Consider the following 20,671-nt stretch of genomic DNA (forward strand, 5'->3'; position numbering starts at 1 on the left):
TTACACATGCCAGGGTATGTGTAGGGCTCCATGGGCTGCACAAACTAACTCTGAGGGAAAAAAGCCAGCGCAGCTAGCCGTGACCAGCAGGAGGCCGAGTACAGGACCGACATGGTCACTCAACAAGAACACAGAGAAGCCAAGCCCATACCGACATGGACGGCGCAACAGGCACCATTACCGTAACGTACCGCCAGAGCGCCCCGTCTCGCGAGAGCACCCCAAGTTGATTTTACAGCCAAGGGAAGAACATTGTATATGCTACAAAAGTTTGTACGGTGCTAGAACCATAGTGTACCAAGGTCACACTTGGCATGTTTTTATGTGGAGCTCGCAGGTAAACTGGGTACGGATTGACTGCACAACGTGCAATGTGTGTACACGGTTCGTGTCGTATGACCTACAGACAGGAAACCACCTCCACAAGGCGGCCACGAAAGAACGAGATGGTGGGGCGCTCTGGCGGTACTTTACGGGCCATGGCTGGTCAGGTCAAGGCGTGATCCACTGTTCGGCCACCAGCACGCATTTACGCCTGAGGAGGTGATGCGTCCTTGCCCTAACGTTATCATACACAAAGTAAGCAAGACTAAGGGTAGGGCCGGACTAGTCCCGAACTGCTTCCGCCAGTCCCGACAGATCTGATCTGTAACAATTAGAGACTCATTAAAAACACAACATCACTTCTGAGTTCATATACAATGGCCGACAGTGTCGGAACGCAATCAAGCCGGATTCATTCAAGTCAAGATTATGATGTCACTAACAGCATGCGTGAACCATCAACCGCAAAACAAGCGTGACAATAAGGGGGGAGACGATGAATATTGGGGAGAAAAGAAAAGCTCGGGGTATTCAGCGTAGGGCCAGCCTGCGATACCGTTGACAACTGACACTGATACAAAACGGAAAAGAAGCAAACAAACCCGGGTCCACAGCGCATGAGAGCAGAACCATCGCCGGGACTATGAGCTGCTGCATGCGTACCATCATACACACCCACACACATACACCCAGGCGCACGCGCACACGTACACACGCACACACACACACACACACACACACACACACACACACACACACACACACACACACACACACACACACACACACACACACACACACACACACACACAGTATGAAGATAATTATTGGCGGGACAAGCGTGGGTGGCGTTCCTGTAGTCTGTCTGCAGCTCCTGATCACGTCACACTAACCAATACACTGGATACATGTACATGTACCAGTTGGAGATGTGCTACGATCAAGCAATGGCTTCGACACATCTTACAAAACTGTGTGCCAGCAGTCGGACAGTACAGAGAACATTGGACGCCTGCTGCATGATCCACCGGTGTGCTGTGCTCTAATGGCTACAGGACAGGGCGTCGTCACAGAGCTGAATGGCTAGGCTAGGTCAGTGAGTGGCTCTCAGCCAGAGCCCAGCCTCAATGTTCCATGGAGTACAGGTGCAGGACTGCAGGAGAGTGGCTAGGATCCGCAACTGAACAAATGTGATAAGACACACACATGTGTAGTGTTGAGCAGAGTAGTCTCTCAGTTGTAGCATAATCACAGGGCTGTGTGTGCCGGTGTACATTGTGTGCTGTTACTGCTACTGCTGCCATGCTCTTAGCCCGTCCACCTACATTGCAGTCAGCCTGTTCATATAGCAGGCCTGATCTGCCTCGTCCACCAAGTCAGCCTGATCACATAGCCAGCCCGTCCACCTAGTCAGCCTGATGACCTAGTCAGCCCGACCACCTAGTCAGCCTGATCAGCTAGAGGGTTAGCGTGTATGGTGACGCGGCGCAGGCGAATCTCCGTCTTGGGCCGGAACGTTCTCTCGTCGACCGGCACTTTCTCCAGGTCATCCAGCGTCTCCATGCCGTGAATCACCCTGCCAGGGAGAGAGAGAGAGAGAGAGAGAGAGAGAGAGAAAGAGAGAGAGAGAGAGAGAGAAAGAGAGAGAGGGCGCGCGCGCGAGAGAGAGAGAGAGAGAGAGAGAGAGAGAGAGAGAGAGAGAGAGAGAGAGAGAGAGAGAGAGAGGCGAGAGAGAGAGAGAGAGAGAGGGCGAGAGAGAGAGAGAGAGAGAGAGAGAGAGAGAGAGAGAGAACAGGAAGGGGGGGGGGGAGAAGAAAGTCCATGAGTCACTACAGAAAACGGCAGCAGAGAAAAAGCCAAAACAAAAATCACACCCGAGACAGAATAACTGAGAGAAAGGAGGACACAACAAAATCAGAAGATTTGCACACACATGCACCATATTAAAAAGCATCAAACGTTTTTGAAACGTTGAGCTATCATGACTTGTCGCTACTCTATCCCCCTTCACCCCTACAGTAAGATCGGGCGCCGAAGAACACCTCGCCGAAGAACACCCAGGCTGGAAAACCGGCAAAATTTAAGAACAGTCCAGGCTAGAATTATCAGATTTAAGAACACTAGATCTACATTGTACATGTATGGGAGGTGAGTACATGTCATGTACACGTGTAAACAGTAACTGCTACATGTACAGTCATTCCCATTTACGACACCCACTAGTTTAGAAGTACTACATTGCACTACATGTACATGTACATGTACATGTACATGACAAACGTCATGACGCCACTCGACTCGCCGCGCGCGTGTGAATAAGAACGGTCTGGCTAGAATCAAAAATTTAAGAACTTTCCTAGGCTGCGCTCGAGCCCCTGCGTTCTTCGGCGCCCGATCTTACTGTACCCCACACACACACCCTCGTGACTGGCAAGAAGGAAACTGCAGTGGCGTCCATGCTTACTTTCCAAACATTGTGTATTTGTCGTCCAAGCTGGGCTGTTTGGCGTAGGTGATGAAGAACTGGGATTGGTTGGAATCGATGCCGTTATTCGCCATAGATATCACGCCGCGGAAGGAATGCTGAATGTGAGCACAAGCAAGACGATCAGACAAGACAAAAGCCAGGCTTAGACTGTCAGACAGGGAATAAGTAACACATTCACGTCACCAGTTCATGAATCGTGTGTGTGCATGCGTGTGTGCGTGTGTGCGCGCACGCATGTGTACATGCGTATGTGTCCATGTGTGTGTGTGTGCACACGCGTGCATGTGTGAAAACAGTTTTAAAGTTCAAGTAAGATGCTGTCTTCAGTTCATGTGATTGTCTACCTGCTGCCAACAGCAAGTGCCAGTTGTATTCCCTGCAGGTTATGCCCGGTGCTCTGGACCAAGCAACTCAAGGCCCGCTCAAAGCACACAAATACAGTAAACCTGCCATGGCGACCGCTCGGAAAAGGCAGCCACCTGTCTCAAAAGACCACTGCAACCAGGACCAAGGGATGTTATTTCCAGTAAAAAATGACCCTGGATAAGGAGACCGTTGAAGGTACCTTGAGTGGTCGCCTTAGACTCTACAAGCCATTGTGCATTGCCTAATATGGAATGAATGAGAAATGCATGTGAGTACGCTGGGATCAGCAATGCACTGTTCAAAACCCTACACAACCATAGATCAGCAGTGCACTGTTCAACACCCTACACGACCATAGATCAGCAATGCACTGTTCAACACCCCACACAACCATAGATCAGCAATGCACTGTTCAACACCCTACACAACCATAGATCAGCAATGCACTGCTCAACACCCCACACAACCATAGATCAGCAATGCACTGTTCAACACCCTACACAACCATAGATCAGCAATGCACTGCTCAACACCCCACACAACCATAGATCAGCAGTGCACTGTTCAACACCCTACACAACCATAGATCAGCAATGCACTGTTCAACACCCCACACAACCATAGATCAGCAGTGCACTGTTCAACACCCTACACAACCATAGATCAGCAATGCACTGTTCAACACCCTACACGACCATAGGTCAGCAATGCACTGTTCAACACCCCACACAACCATAGATCAGCAATGCACTGTTCAACATCTTACACAACCATAGGTCAGCAATGCACTGTTCAACACCCCACACAACCATAGATCAGTAATGCACTGTTCAACACCCTACACAACCATAGATCAGCAATGCACTGTTCAACACCCTACACAACCATAGGTCAGCAATGCACTGGTCAACACCCCACACAACCATAGATCAGCAATGCACTGCTCAACACCCCACACAACCATAGGTCAGCAATGCACTGTTCAACACCCTACACAACCAGAGGTCAGCAATGCACTGTTCAACACCCCACACAACCATAGGTCAGCAATGCACTGCTCAACACCCCACACAACCATAGATCAGCAATGCACTGTTCAACACCCTACACAACCATAGATCAGCAATGCACTGTTCAACACCCTACACAACCATAGATCAGCAATGCACTGTTCAACACCCTACACAACCATAGATCAGCAATGCACTGTTCAACACCCTACACAACCATAGATCAGCAATGCACTGCTCAACACCCTACACAACCATAGATCAGCAATGCACTGTTCAACACCCTACACAACCAGAGGTCAGCAATGCACTGGTCAACACCCCACACAACCATAGATCAGCAGTGCACTGTTCAACACCCTACACAACCTTAGATCAGCAATGCACTGTTCAACACCCTACACGACCATAGGTCAGCAATGCACTGTTCAACACCCTACACAATCATAGATCAGCAATGCACTGTTCAACACCCCACACAACCATAGATCAGCAATGCACTGTTCAACACCTTACACAACCATAGGTCAGCAATGCACTGTTCAACACCCCACACAACCATAGATCAGCAATGCACTGTTCAACACCCCACACAACCATAGATCAGCAATGCACTGTTCAACACCCTACACAACCATAGATCAGCAATGCACTGTTCAACACCCCACACAACCATAGATCAGCAATGCACTGTTCAACACCCTACACAACCATAGATCAGCAATGCACTGTTCAACACCCTACACAACCATAGATCAGCAATGCACTGCTCAACACCCTACACAACCATAGATCAGCAATGCACTGTTCAACACCCTACACAACCAGAGGTCAGCAATGCACTGGTCAACACCCCACACAACCATAGATCAGCAGTGCACTGTTCAACACCCTACACAACCATAGATCAGCAATGCACTGTTCAACACCCTACACGACCATAGGTCAGCAATGCACTGTTCAACACCCTACACAATCATAGATCAGCAATGCACTGTTCAACACCCCACACGACCATAGATCAGCAATGCACTGTTCAACACCTTACACAACCATAGGTCAGCAATGCACTGTTCAACACCCTACACAACCATAGATCAGCAATGCACTGTTCAACACCCCACACAACCGTAGATCAGCAATGCACTGTTCAACACCCCACACAACCATAGATCAGCAATGCACTGTTCAACACCCTACACAACCATAGATCAGCAATGCACTGTTCAACACCCCACACAACCATAGATCAGCAATGCACTGTTCAACACCCCACACAACCATAGATCAGCAATGCACTGTTCAACACCCTACACAACCATAGATCAGCAATGCACTGTTCAACACCCTACACGACCAAAGATCAGCAATACACTGTTCAACACCCTACACAACCATGAACAGTGCATTGCTGATCTATGGTTGTGTGGGGTGTTGAACAGTGCATTGCTGATCTATGGTCGTGTAGGGTGTTGAACAGTGCACTGCTGATCTATGGTTGTGTAGGGTGTTGAACAGTGCATTGCTGATCTACACAACCATAGCTCAGCAATGCACTGTTCAACACCCTACACAACCATAGATCAGCAATGCACTGCTCAACACCCTACACGATCATGCCCCGGTGGCTATGTGGGGTGTCATGGTACAGATTACGTCATTGCCTTGCAATGGGTTTATACACACAGCATGACCTGGTGTCGTACGGCAGAGGGAGGGGATAGTGGCGGTGTGGCTTACCCTCAGCGTGTCCATCAGCTCGTCTTCAAACGCCTCGCCCCAGATCGACTGTCCGCCTTTGCCCGTGTCAGTCGGATCTCCCGTCTGCACGATGAAACCCTTGATGTTGCGATGGAACAGGCAGTCATTGTAGTAGCCACTGGCGCACAACGCCAGGAAGTTCTACACAATGCACAGATACACACACATGTACGCACACACACACACTCACACACACACACACACACACACACACACACACACACACACACACACACACACACACACACACACACACACACAGCAACAACAACAAAAACAGTAAAAATCGACAAGAAGAGCGACTGCATCCTCAACCAGTAAAGTCCTTTCACATCTTTTTCGTCGCTTGACTGCATATGGGTACACGGCATGCGAAGAGCAGAAGCACCAAGCACAGCATACCAATGTATACACGCTGACTCAACTGTGCATAGACTGTAGTACATGAAAACGATCTAGTCTAGTAGGTTGACCCCCAGTTCTTCGGCGACCAACAATACTGTAGTGGCTCAAGGTGAACATTCAACACTCAACACTCAGCACTCAGCACTCAACACTCAGCACTCAACACTCAGCACTCAGCACTCAGCACTCAACACTCAACACTCAGAACTCAGCACTCAACACTCAACACTCAATACTGAACACTCAACACTCAGCACTCAACACTCAACACTCAATACTGAACACTCAACACTCAACACTCAACACTCAATACTCAACACTCAGCACTCAACACTCAACACTCAATACTGAACACTCAACACTCAACACTCAGCTCAGTGCACAGTCCGTCCGTGTGTGCTCTTACTTCGCATGCTTTCGGCGTTTGCTCGCAATACAGCTCCAGCTTGATATCTCCAAGGTCAGTGTGCAGAGTGACGGACTGCGTCGGCACAACAAACAAAGCACCAAAACAAAACAAATCAAAAACAAAGAAAGTTGAAAGCGAGCCAAGAATACGAAGAAAGCGGAATCCACTGCCAGGTGTTCTGCAGGGTTCCCGGCAACTGAGGGACCCGGCCTGTACCACAAGGAGGATAAGGGGGTGGTGCAAAGAGGCTAAGGGGCTGGGGGTGTGCCACACGGAGGATAAGGGGGTATGCCATACGGAGGGCTGGGGGTATGCCATACGGAGGGGTGGGGGTATGCCATACGGAGGGGTGGGGTATGCCATACGGAGGGGTGGGGTGGGGGGGGGGGGGGGGCACAATGAGGGTGATGGGGTGTACCAAAGGAGAGTGTGTGTGTGTGGGGGGGGGGGGGGGGGTGCTAGCCCCCTAGTAAGGTGAAGTGCCCTTCTGAGAGAACGTATTGCACTGCTGCGAACTAGAGTCACCTTCCTGCGTGAGTGTGCAAGTGGAAGGTATGAATTGCATTCCACACACGAAGGGAAAGCACACGACAAACAAGTCAGTAGAGAGGTAGCGCACAACGAAAATTCGTAGCACCGTAACGAAACTATTCAACGAAAAAAGCTAACGAATATTCGTAAACGCATGGACCTTTTTGCAGTGGGTCGACGCGGCGGCCGCGCGGGTGCGAAGAGTCCAGACAGGGAGTTGTAAAATATCAGTATTTTAGCACTCCATGTGACGAAAACTATTTTCGTAGATCTGCTCTGTTTCGGTCGCGTTCGGACGGATATTTGAAGCAACTTTCGTTACTCCAACCCGGACGGTCAACATCTTACGAATTTTCGTTGTGCGCAACCACTCTAGTACCTGCGCAGAATGGCGGAAGACCATGGAAAGGATTTCACGTGCTGCGACTCCAGTGACAGCGGGGATTATGTGAGTTCATGGGACTGTCACTAAGCTCTCCACGGTCCATGATTGGCTGTGTGCATGGCTACCGTCACGTGACACAGGGCTATCTGGTATTACCGAGAGTATGTGAGTGCCAGAGTGTGCAAATCAGATCATGGCTTGCATGACTCACGGCTCATCAAACGTGATGTAAACTCCGCCGTCTCGAGCCCGTATGCAGAGCTGCACACTCTGGTTCACTTACGCTCGGTATTACCACCGGTAGTTTCAGAGCAAGCACAGTGTCTCCCTATCACATAAGAGCTTGTAAGGTAATGAATGATACCCATATGCAGGGGCGTCGGAGGGTAATGTTATTCTACTTTGGGGCGACTATGAAAAGGTGGGGGTCTGGAAATGTTTTAGGAAATTTGGACCCAAACAGCCCATATTTCATTGTTTCAAAATTGCAGGGTAAATTATTCGTGCAGCTTTGGTCGCATCTGCCGCTCCGGTTCCGATGCCCCCTGGCTTAGCTGCATTGCGCGTAGGACTAAGAATGACATCCATATGCCATGGTTGACCATCACCCCTCTCTCGCACTATGTGTACTGACTGGTCAGGGACCACGAGTTGAGTGAAAATTTAAAAAAAATGAAACGGAAAGAGTCGGAAACGTGCCAGAAGGATATTTTCAATTTTCAACCCTTTGTACTATTCCCTGAGTGGCCCTGTTGGAATTGCATAGCCGTAGATTATCTAATTTATCTTCAGCAATTTTCAGCAAACATGTACAGTCATAGTGATTGTGTATTGTGTACGTGAATGCTGAAATGACAATAGCAGTTTCCCTTGTCGCTCTGCACCTGAAGTATAAGCATCACACGGCACTGTGCTGCACAATACATGCTCAAGCTCTGCCCTTCGGCGTATTGGGCACACTCAATAATCCTAAATATTTCTGTGACAATAAAATCTTTATAAAATGTTACGAGAAATTTGGCTCATTCTTACCATCTTTATTCCTTGGGTGAGATTGCCAGGAATTCCACAGCGAGGACACCTTTTTTTACGCCTGCGTGCCAAGCACAGGATAACTGATCAGACGATTTCGACAGCTCTCCTCAAACAAATTCTGAATAATAGTACACAATTATCCTCGACGTCTGTGTTTGAACTGCTGGTTGCATTTTTCGAACGTTTGGATAGCGACTTGGAGATTTACCAGGGCAGGCATAGATGATTCGGAAAATACCGAAGCGAATTGTACTGCGAGTATTCCAAATCGATCAAGAGTTGGAAAAACCAGTCAGGTTTTCTGTGGTTTGTGTGGTCACCATGGCAACGCGAAATGGCGTCACGTGAAACGTGAAAACACCACAAACTTTGACAAAGGCCTTGGACTGGGAGTCGCAAAAAATGACTCTGGTCAGAATGGCTTTTTGAAAATACTCATTTCCACTGTCCAGTGACAATTTTCCTCCTTGTTTTTTTGTTGTTGTTGTTGTCCGGCCTGTGGTACGCGCTCCAACATTCCGCCTTTAGTATTATCCTTTTTAGGTGCTCGTCTAGACAACGCGAGGGTGGTTAGAGCAATTCCTAGTTGGAAACAGGTGAACACCCTGAGTCCTTTGGCGCATCGTAGAACCTGTCGGAAAATATTTCCACTCTACTAGAAATAGAAAACCCTATTGAACAGTGTACGTTTGGCTGCCAGGATGTCGGCAATGGTAGCAGATACGTTGCTGGTGGTGCTGGTGTCTATGTTCACCACGCTAGGAGCGGAGGGTAAGTGCTTGCACGCTGTACTTTAGTCTAGAATAATTTTGGGGAAGACCCCTGGCGAATGATTAGAACACAACACTAAAAAATGAAAACAATTGTATGTGTAAACGTAACCATTTGGTAGAGGAAAGATCCAAGAGTCCCTAGGAAGACACCTGGCGGTAAATACACGTCATTGAGAGACGAAGAGCTCTTTGCAGATTGGTCACCGTTTCGCAGGTACATATTTTTATAGTGGTGTGCACGGGTAGGCGGGTACCCGTGCTACCCGTGAGGACCTCGGGTAGACGGGTACAGAATAGTACCCGAAAACCCGAAGTCGCAGATGACATCATGTACAGTGCACATGTATACATTCATGTAATACTCCGCATGTCTACCCAGCAGCGGCCAGTGTGTAAGGGAAGGGGTGCATTGTGGTGTTACCACGGAAACATTACCCGATCGGGTACCCGTGCTACCCGTAGAAAACTAATCGAACCCGATACCCGAAGAAATGCTACCCGACTCAGCCGTAATTTTTTACCACCATTATGCGCGACATAAATACAGCTGTAGCGGCGTCCTAAAATTTATCTCACATTCTACTGCCTTGCGGAAAATTCTGGCTTGAATAGAAAAGCCCGCTGTTCTGAAGTAAACCTGATCTTGCGACCGGGCATGGCATACAGCTCATAAGCCAGGTGTGTGTATGCTAGTATCAGCTTTATCAGGGAGTGTAGCATGTCTACAGTACTGGCCAAAGAAATCCAACCTCATGAATAAAATAGCCATTGGCGGGTACTACGCAGCCCTAGCACTACACATACTGGTCTGTGCACTCAAACACGGCGCTACTTTATTCATGAGGTTGGATTTCTCTGGCCACCACTGTAGGACTAGGGAGATGGATATGGGCGCGTGGACCGTGAAGCAATGTAGGTCTTGCTCCAGGAAACGCTTGTTTGAAGTGCTCTTCAGGCAGAGTCGATCATGCACGCTCCTGTGTACCGTGCTTGTCTGTGCTCCGTTTGGGCTGAGCAGATGACGGCCTCAGTCGCCATTGCGTGCTTTGCGCAGCACGAATCACACGGAGCGCACCTTACAATTATAGTACTCTTCAGATCGGTGCTACTGTTTATTGAGCGCCCTAGTGGGACCCCGAGAGTGCTAAATATAGCAACTTTTCAATGAAAGAAAACGGCACTAAAATATCCAGTATGTATTTTGACTCTTTTGAGTCGGGGGCAATGTGCCCGGATGAGAGGGGGGGGGGGGGGCAATGTGCCCGGATGAGAGGGGGGGGGGGCAATGTGCCCGGATGGGGGGGGGGGGGGTATACTGTATAATACACGTACAGTGTTGCTCAATGAAATCCAGTCGCGTCACTCAAGTACGTGCCAGCCAAGCGTTGCGCAGCCCTAGACCTGCGAACACTGGGCTGCGAAATGGTGCACGGCGCAAGCTCGAGTGACGCGACTGGATTTCATTGAGCAGGACTGTAGTTGCGGGCAGTTCCCGGATTTAATGTACCCAGATAGAGGGGTTGGGGGGGGGGGGGGTTCTACTGTATACAATCCAGCACAGTTACCAGCCCAGGACATGACGCTCTGACGCTCCGACATTTTATATAGGTTAGATTTGTTCCTATAGATCAGACAGGGGCGTCGCACACGGTACGGTCACTACGGTATTGACCGTACCACTATTTGCCCCACGTACCCCGTGAATCATTAAAAATGCACTGATTTGGGCTCTAAATTTCCAAAATTTTCAACTCAGCCATCCTTCCCCACGACTAAATTGTACTTCAGATGGCTGACCGTACCACACTAAAATACCTTCCGACGTTGCCCCTGTCAGTGGAGAACAAAGTTGCTTGCTACTACATGGAGCTGACGCTTCCTGCCGAACTTGACACTCGACTAACTTGCATCTGCCATCCGGAGCACACGAGGAGCATGTCAAACCTGTCAAGTTCGGCAGAAAGGGCGAGCCCGACGTAGGACTAAGGAGTAGCCAACTTTGTTCTCCACTCACCACCAAAGTCACCACATCTAGTTTGCTAAGGGAGAACAGCCTAAAGGATTTGATTCATAATGTCTGCAGGCTTCCACTCCTTGCGAGCTCGAGTAAAAATTGAACATTTTTGGCCGGAAATTTGTCAGTTGACACAAACTGATATTGAATGCGCGTACACGTACAATTACTGACTCGCGACTGCCAAGTCAACATGTACATACGTTGTCCGTGAGCGTATGTGGATAGGAGAAGAGCGGATTACTGACCAGCGCCTCAACAATAGAAGCCCGTGGATAGCGGAAGTTGAGTTGTAATAATGGAAAGAGGTGACATAGGTGTCTAAAATAATTTATCTGCAAATAATCTTCTGAGAGAACGACATTTTTTTAAGGAAAATAGTTAAAACAGTAGTAAACACAATCATGAATGTAATCGACATTTAAGGCATGCATATAATGTTGTAAATCTTGAGGCGAGGCGATCTAAGAAGAACGACAAGGACAACGACGAGGAAACGACAGGCACCCTGGAAGACAACAACTTCCGAAGCGCCTGCCCGCACACGCAACACCAAGGAAAAGGACAACGACCAAGAAACGACAGGCACCCCGGAAGACAACAACTTCCGAAGCGCCTGCCCGCACACGCAACACCAAGGAAAAGGACAACGACAAAGAAACGACAGGCACCCCGGAAGACAACAACTTCCGAAGCGCCTGCCCGCACGCGTAACACCAAGGAAAAGGACAACGACAAAGAAACGACAGGCACCCCGAAAGACAACAACTTCCGAAGCGCCTGCCTGCACACTCAACACTTTCACACAAATACTCAAACAAAGCACAGGCATAATGGTGGACAACAAAGGGAACAGGCGAGCGCATGGCGTGGCGAAATCCGTCGAGCTGCGAGCCGTATTCTTCAAACAAAGCACAGGAATATCATTAGACACGGAAACAGGCGAACGTATGGCGAAAACCGGCGAGGTGCGAAGAATCGGTCTCAAATCAACATTTTTCAATAAGACAAACCTCAGTTGCACCACCACTCTTTGAGAGTAGAGGGCTAGTGACATCATTGGAAACAAACGGACCAAGACCCACAAGACACAAAAAAGACGCACACACAAATGATATAATCCGCAAGTTCAATAGAAAAAGAAGCGCACACACACAAGAAAAACAAACGACAACAACGCACACACAACCTGGCAAGGACGATGGCTACAAATCGGCACGAAAAACGATTAGGACAACATTAGACAGGCAATCAGGACAAGGACACCACAAGACAAACCTACGGTTGGCATGGACATAGACAGGACCACGACGAGGGAACACATGACGAGGACGACGATTGGGTGGCGGCACCGAATAGTGGCGGTATTGGGCGGTCGATGGCATTGTTGGTAACGTCAGTCGGTGTGGAGGGAGAACGTCGGCGTCGTAGTAGTGGTGTCGAGTAGGGCGTATCGGTCGTGGTCATGGTTGCGGGCGTGGTCGTAGTTGTCGGAGGTTGTGTGTATTGTGTCGTCGCGGTGGTTGATACGTTCGGATGGTGAGGCGTTGGCGGATTGCCGTGACCAGTTCCTCCACCGAGGGAGGGTGTGGCACCAAGTCGAGCTGTCGACGCGCGGCATCCAGGCGCGAGGGCCTGACGATTCCGGGCCCCGGTGGTGCTGACGGAAGCACCGGCGTCCGAGGCGACGGCGGCGATGGCGCTTGTCGCACCCAGTCGGCGAATCGTGGCGGCGACCCCCATGGGGAAATATTCCACGGCTCTAACATCGCACAGTTTGGATGGGGCGGCGGTGATTGGGGAGCATGAGCATGATCTACAAAAGGGCGAAGACCACTCATGGTCTTTTGACAGCAGGTGCCGGTCAAAAACATATTCGGTGACAGACGGAGTTTAGAGATGAAATGTGGTAGATCAAGGCGACACCAATCTCTTTTATACCCATGATCTCCTAATGGGAACTAGTATGTTCGTCGGTTGTATCTCATAATTTCGCATTTTTCTTTTCTTTTCTGGTGGTGCATCGTTCCGTTCTTCTTGCATGAACGCCTTGCACTGATGTCCATGAAGATGGAGCCATACACGTTGTAGTAAGCGCGCATGCTACCAGCCCAGCAAAAGCCAGGACAGCTGGCGTCGGTGCGTTGATGCTAGACTTCCAGCACCTGTGCGACCGCTGATAAAGCTGGCCTTCTCTCTAAGACTGGAGAAGAATGTCTTCTTGCCAAGACCTGAAAATGAGGATGCGAAATTGCAGCTGCTCAACACATAGAGTTCCTGTGCAGCATTCACCGCATGTTCTGAAGACGAAGCTACGAAACCGCAGCAGCGTAACACATCCAACGCTTGCACAGCAACCGCCGCACGTTCCCGTGGAATGGTGGGCGTTGCAGTGTTGCCAGCGATGCCTTCATCGAGGGGGTGTTCGCATGGATGTATAAGTGCTCGGGCTGCTAGGCGTTGTCCACTCTCACGCACACGTTTGCGTCAAGTCCACGGGAGACACGCCCCAGACCAGGCCAGTCCGAAAAGGTATCCGTGTCTGGGCGGCATATTGCAGCACTCCAGTGATAATGTGCTGCATGACACCGAACCCTGATGTCCGCTTCCTCGTGCTGGCAGTCTAACATACTTCCATGTGCACCGGCATCACTCTGTGGCCAAATTCCCAGGTCAAGACCACTGACGGCCAGCCAGCCAGTGGCCCGCCTGCAGGAAATGAAATGGCATTAGTTGTAAGCTGAGTTCTGCAAGGGCTGAAACGGGCAGCCCGTCTTGCATTTTCTGCAGTCCATCAAGTCATGACACTCTGTGGCTGTTGGACCAGGACATTTCAATGCCAGCGGGTGATGAGGTCACCCTGTTGGACACGGACCATTCATTGCTAGCGGGTGATGAGGTAGCAAACTTCTCGTGTACTCTCAACTCGGAATTTAAACGTGCATAACGGATATGAATGCTTTGAACTTCGAAGTGTTTTGCTGGGTCAGCTAATGACGACTTGCCTGACAATTTCGTATTTTGTTTGTATTTAAATATAAGTGGTGTGTGTGTGTGTGTGTGTGTGTGTGTGTGTGTGTGTGTGTGTGTGTGTGTGTGTGTGTGTGTGTGTGTGTGTGTGTGTGTGTGTGTGGTGGTGGTGGTGTGTGTGTGTGTGTGTGTATGTGTTGTGGTGGTGGTGGTGGTGGTGTGTGTGTGTGTGTATTGTGTTGTGATGTGATCACCCACAGCTATAATGTACATGACGGTGTACCGCACGGATGCATACAAACGTCTCAAGGTCTCACTGGACAAGCACAGTAAACAACGTAAGAACCTTGATCTGTGTCTGTGTAACTGTGTGTGTGTGTGTGTGTGTGTGTGTGTGTGTGTGTGTGTGTGTGTGTGTGTGTGTGTGTCCCATAGGGTGCAGTGGTGTGTGCAGTCGATTTCCAATCGGGAGGTTGCGGGTTCAGTTCCCGACGATTATGGTCGCACACGTCTTTCTTCTCTTTCTTATTCTCCTAGCTCTTCTTTCATTCTCCTGGGTGGTTACCAACAGCCAGTGTATGCCGGAGTACATGTATGTGGTCTGGCGTGTGTGTAAGAAAAATATGAAAAATAGGGATTCACTGGCCAGAAAAAGCCACTTCAATCAGCTGTGTGGTGGATTCCAGGCTAAAAATTAGTGGCGGTCAATTCATCAGCCTTGCAAGCTGTTGAATGGTGTAATCCCAGCACAAGTTGCTATGTCTAACATAGCTGTTCGCTATCATCGCTTCCGCGATGGGCACGTCTGTGGTCTGAGGTGCGTGTGTGATGTGTATATGCGTGTGTGATGTATATGTGTGTGTGTGTGTGTGTGTGTGTGTGTGTGTGTGTGTGTGTGTGTGTGTGTGTGTGTGTGTGTGTGTGTGTGTGTGTGTGTGTGTGTGTGTGTGTGTGTGTGTGTGTGTGTGTGTGTGTGTGTGTGTGTGTGTGTGTGTGTGTGTGTGTGTGTGTGTGTGTGTGTGTGTGTGTGTGTGTGTGTGTGTGTGTGTGTGTGTGTGTGTGTGTGTGTGTGTGTGTGTGTGTGTGTGTGTGTGTGTGTGTGTGTGTGTGTGTGTGTGTGTGTGTGTGTGTGTGTGTGTGTGTGTGTGTGTGTGTGTGTGTGTGTGTGTGTGTGTGTGTGTGTGTGTGTGTGTGTGTGTGTGTGTGTGTGTGTGTGTGTGTGTGTGTGTGTGTGTGTGTGTGTGTGTGTGTGTGTGTGTGTGTGTGTGTGTGTGTGTGTGTGTGTGTGTGTGTGTGTGTGTGTGTGTGTGTGTGTGTGTGTGTGTGTGTGTGTGTGTGTGTGTGTGATGTATATATGCGTGTGTGATGCCCGAAACTTCGAAAGTGCTGAGCTATGCATCCTGGCACCAGGCTAGGTTTGCAACTACGGTGTTACAGTGTACTTGTGGTCTGAGCTTACACTCTGATCAGCTCTCCAGAAGGACAATGTTGTCAAGTGTTGAAGAAAATTGCTACGCAACCTTTTCGAATTTCTATTCAAGTTTGACTTTGTGTAGCAAAACTGCTATGCAAACGATTGAAAGTAAATTATTCCCTGATCAGCTACATGTACTGTTGTGGACATTGAAATCCGATGGGATTACCGGGTCCGGCGTCTCATTGCTTTTAGCGTGTACATGTTCTGTAGTGTACGTACTACACACTGTACAAATGGACCAGCAGTGCTCGCGGCTGCCAGGCCAGCGTCCCGTGGCCGTTTGCTGGACTTCTCACCGGAGTTCAATGTGCACACTAGTTGAACCCCGGTGTGTTGTTGGGCATCACGGGTAGGCCATACTTGCACACACGCTGATAACCTTTGTGTCATCTTCACCTGGCTTGTTGTCATGAAATGGCACGCAAGAAACTTGAAGAAAGCCATACGCGCTCACGACCTTTCTATCATCTTCACTTGTCTTGTTGTCATGACATGGAATGCAAGAAAGCCGTACACGCTCATGACCTTTCTCTATTGTCTTCACTTGTCTTGTTTGCATGCAGTGGAGCGCAAGAAAGATGCAGCAGGAGAGCATGTACGCGGTGGTCAGAAAAAGAAGATCGGTGAGTAACAAGGCCATCCAAGGTGACCAACCGGTTTTCTTCATGTTTACTACCGCAAAGTAGCGCCAGAGCGCCCCACCATCTCGTCCTTTCGTGGCCGCCTTGTGGAGGTGGGTTCCTGTCTGTAGGTCATACGACACGGACCTTGTACAAACATTGCACATTGTGCAGTCAATCCGTACCCAGTTTACCTTCGAGCGCCACATAAAAGCATACCAAGTGTGACCTTAGTACACGAAGGTTCTCACATCGTACAAACTTAGTAGCATCCTGCCATACGATTTTCTTCCCTTGGCTGTAAAATCAAGGTGGGGCGCTCTCGCGAGACGGGGCGCTCTGGCGGTACTTTACGGTTCTTGCGAAAGGGTGGGTAGGTGGATGGTGATTGAAAAATGCTAGAGCTTTTCGGTTTGAAAAAAGAAATTTGTAATCCCGGACGGATCGTAACAAGCTGCTGCTTAGATGACCACTCGTGCGGCCTTCGAAATGTGGCCCCTGTGCACAGGTGGTCTCCTTATCCAGGGTCATTTGACTGCAAATAACAACCATTGGTCCTAGTTGCAGTGGTCCTCTGGGAGAGGTGGTCTCCTTATCCAGGGTCATTTGACTGCACATAACAACCATTGGTCCTAGTTGCAGTGGTCCTCTGGGAGAGGTGGTCTCCTTATCCAGGGTCATTTGACTGCACATAACAACCATTGGTCCTCTGGGACAGGTGGTCTCCTTATCCAGGGTCATTTGACTGGAGAAAAAAAATAACATTCCTTGCTCCTAGCTGTAGTGGTCTTCTGGGACAGGTGGTCGGTCGCCTTATCAGAGTGGTGGCCTTTGGCAGGTTTTACTGTACTCGACAGCAGTGCTGTGTCGGCGTGTTTGTCTCGGTTCTTGCAGACAGCTTGGAAGAGAGGTTGAAGAACGTGAATCGTGAAATGTCCACCGTAAGTTGTGTTCCAGTGATCCCTTTATGATCCGCACCATTTTGTGCAACGGAAATTCTGCAGGATTAGAAAATCTGAGTTTGCTATGATGTCCATGAACAGGACATTTTTGGTTACTGAAAATAAAAAAATTATGCTGGTTTATAAAGTGCTGAATTCAAGAGGGGGACTGTAGCAGGAAGGTCAGGTGTGTTGTGCTTCAAGTCAGGTGTGATTGCATTCATTCCCCCCACCCCACCCCCGCCATCTGATCTCTATGTGGGTTACATTTCCTGACCTTGATCGGGTGGCATATGCAACTCGAGGGTTTTTTTATATTCTTGACCTGCCTTCGCCATACATGTATGCATCTGTTTTGCAGCTAGAAACCGCGTTCTTTGGCATGTGTGTACGCGCACGCGTGTGTGTCTGTGTATCTGTGTGGCGTTGACAATAATTATTGTGCTTGCAGATCAAGATGTACTCCATGATTGCCATCAGCTTCACGTTCATGGCTCTGATGGGAATGTTCAATACCGTGTAAGTCAACCACATACACACACACACACCCGCGCGCACACACACATACGCAGACACACACACACATACACACACACACACCCGCGCGCACACACACATACGCAGACACACACACACACATACACACACACGCGCACACACACACACACACGCGCGCACACTCGTGCACCGCGGTGATCAATACGTTGTTTCAACTGTCTTGTGCTGCCCGTGAATCGCATCAGGCATCAAACTCGGAATCCCAACTATTTGCATGATACTTCTTCCTCCATGCATGCACACCTGTGCTTCTTCGCTTGGCTCATCCAACTCATGAAACTTTATCTGTTTGTTTTTAGTCAAACGTTCCTTGAATAGGCGGCGCGGAGACAATAGCTTTATTATAGCAATCAGCAGAATCAGCGAAGCGGACATTGGACATAGTAATCAACAAGAATTTTATATTTATTCTTGTTGATTACTACGTCCAATGTCCGCTTTGCTTATTCTGCTGATTGCTATTAAAAAAAGTTTCTTGTTGCCGCAACCGGTACGACTAGGTTCAATCGAGCAACGCCTGGCTCATGCCGCGAGTTGATCTCACCTCGCATCTGTACAACTATAATTATGTACAGTGAACACCTGTCAAGGCGACCACTCTGAAAAGGTGACTCCCTGTCACAGAAGTCCACTGCAACCGAGACCAATGGATGCCATTTTCAGTCAAATGACCCTGAATAAGGAGACCACCTGGTAGCAGAGACCACGTTTTGAAGGTCCCTTGAGCGGTCATCTTAGACAGGTTTCAGTGTATGTTGAATACATGTACATGTACAGTGAAACCTGTCTAAGGCGACCGCTCGAGGGACCTTCAAAGTGTGGTCTCTGTAACCAGGTGGTCTCCTTATCCAGGGTCATTTGACTGGAAATAGCATCCATTGGTCCTGGTTGCAGTGGTCTTTTAGGACAGGTGGTCGCCTTGACAGGTTTTACTGTACGTTCAATTGAGTAAATCCTGGCTCATGCTACGAGTTGATCTACTGGGTAGTCTCGGACATTCATAATCTCACTGTTTAGCAAAACTCCATGAACAGGTGCAGTGAATGGGATTTTCGGTCTTTGACCACTTGCTGGTATGCTGATCTACTCACCTCCCACCGCTTTAGGAGCTGCACCTGCGCCTTGATCCTTGAAGGGTGGTGGTGTTCCTACGGATGCGGAAAACTCGGCCTCTAGCCGAGTCTGACGCGAACCGTGACTTTTTTTAATGAACATGTCTGTGATCATGATTGTCATGAAGAGGATGTGTCTGTATTTGTGTTATCCACGTCTTTTTGTGTACAGCTTTGATGGTCGTGTTGTTGCAAAGCTTCCCTTTGTGCCAATCTCCTGGTTTCACGGCCTGTCGCATCGTAACCTGATGGGCGAGGACTTCACCGACTGCTCGTTTATTTTCCTCTACATTATCTGCACCATGAGCATACGACAGGTCAGCCAATGTGTGTGTGTGTGTGTCGGGGTGGGTGCGCGGGTGGGCATGTGTGTGGGCGTGTGTGTGTGTACGCATGGATGTGTATTTGTACATGTATGTGGGTGGGTGTAAGGAGGGGGGGGGGGGGGGGGGCAACAAGTGACGAAGACCTGGCATAATTGATTGATTGGTTTATTTGTTTGTTTTTGTTTAGCAGCCCCGTGTTCAGTACTAGTATAGTATTATGTAGCAATATGTGATGGTGATATTTAATAGTTGACTGCAATTGTCACTGTGTTTTCCCCTCTTTAGATCCTTCTTTGGTGCTGTGTGCTCCCTTTTCTATTTTTGGCGATGTGTGTTTGATTTCTGCTGCTTGTTTTCTTGTTGTGCGTTGGTTACAGAATTTACAAAAGCTGCTCGGAGTCGCGCCGTCTCGTGCGGCAAACAAGCTGGGAGGCAGCATGTTTTCTCCACCGCCATCCAAGTAGATTCCCTTCTCTGTCTCTTTCTCTCTCTCTCTCTCTCTCTCTCTCTCTCTCTCTCTCTCTCTCTCTCTTGCTCTTTGTCTGTCTGTCTGTCTCTCTCTCTCTCTCTCTCTCTCTCTCTCTCTCTCTCTCTCTCTCTCTCTCTCTCTCTCTCTCTCTCTCTCTCTCTCTCTCTCTCTCTCTCTCTCTCTCTCTCCACCACCATGCAGTGTTTGCAGATGCCGGGCAAGCCCAGTGTTGTACGCTGGCTAATGTGTCGGCATGTTGTCTGCCTCGACTTGCACGGGATGACACTCTGCGTCTCCTCGCTCTAACGCATCTCATTGAATAGTTCAGTTAACCTATTCTCAGGCAAAGGTACCATGGTTTGCAGTTTGTATGGCTGTGCACACCTCATTGTCAAATTGCTGCTCTGTCCTTCTGCTACATAGCAGAGGCCACATTGGCATCAAACCAATCTAGGGCAATAGTGTATAAGTACTTGCTACAATGGCCGATTGTTACTGCTGGTCATCGCGGACGGGTATTGGTATGCCTGCTTCTCTGACATGAACATTTCAGATCTGTCTTGTTTGTTTTTAGATTAATTTTATTTATGAAAGCGCATTGCTGCACGTTGTATTGCAGAACTGGTCGCTGGTTTTCGCAACGTTGCGTAACCCCAGAGCTTGGCGTCCCAGCTGTGTGTGTGTGTGTGGGGGAGGG

General features: G+C 49.1%; 2 protein-coding genes across 3 annotated transcripts; one reads left to right on the plus strand and one right to left on the minus strand.

Moving 5' to 3' along the window:
* Positions 1 to 684: 684 nt before the first annotated feature.
* LOC135819934 (peptidyl-prolyl cis-trans isomerase-like 3) lies at positions 685 to 8,856 on the minus strand. Its single transcript, XM_065333231.1, has 5 exons — positions 8,712 to 8,856; positions 6,761 to 6,835; positions 5,929 to 6,090; positions 2,789 to 2,907; positions 685 to 1,900 (listed from the first exon to the last, which is right to left on the minus strand). Exons 1-5 carry the CDS (start codon positions 8,712 to 8,714, stop codon positions 1,765 to 1,767), a joined length of 495 nt encoding a protein of 164 aa, XP_065189303.1. The 5' UTR covers positions 8,715 to 8,856; the 3' UTR covers positions 685 to 1,764.
* A 262-nt stretch (positions 8,857 to 9,118) lies between these two features.
* On the plus strand, positions 9,119 to 20,632 carry LOC135819935 (calcium load-activated calcium channel-like). 2 transcript variants are annotated; one of them, XM_065333234.1, is made up of 8 exons: positions 9,119 to 9,485; positions 14,732 to 14,809; positions 16,512 to 16,571; positions 17,463 to 17,509; positions 17,961 to 18,028; positions 19,352 to 19,496; positions 19,883 to 19,988; positions 20,027 to 20,632. In XM_065333234.1, the coding sequence occupies exons 1-7, from the start codon at positions 9,416 to 9,418 to the stop codon at positions 19,967 to 19,969; spliced, it is 555 nt and encodes a 184-aa protein (XP_065189306.1). In that variant the 5' UTR covers positions 9,119 to 9,415; the 3' UTR covers positions 19,970 to 19,988; positions 20,027 to 20,632. The 2 variants fall into 2 exon arrangements, with proteins under 2 accessions (XP_065189306.1, XP_065189305.1); XM_065333233.1 differs by having other exon boundaries at positions 9,120 to 9,485; positions 19,883 to 20,632.
* The last annotated feature ends 39 nt before the right edge of the window (positions 20,633 to 20,671 follow it).

This window comes from Sycon ciliatum, chromosome 6 (assembly GCF_964019385.1).
Source record: "Sycon ciliatum chromosome 6, ocSycCili1.1, whole genome shotgun sequence".
Lineage (NCBI taxonomy): Eukaryota > Metazoa > Porifera > Calcarea > Leucosolenida > Sycettidae > Sycon > Sycon ciliatum.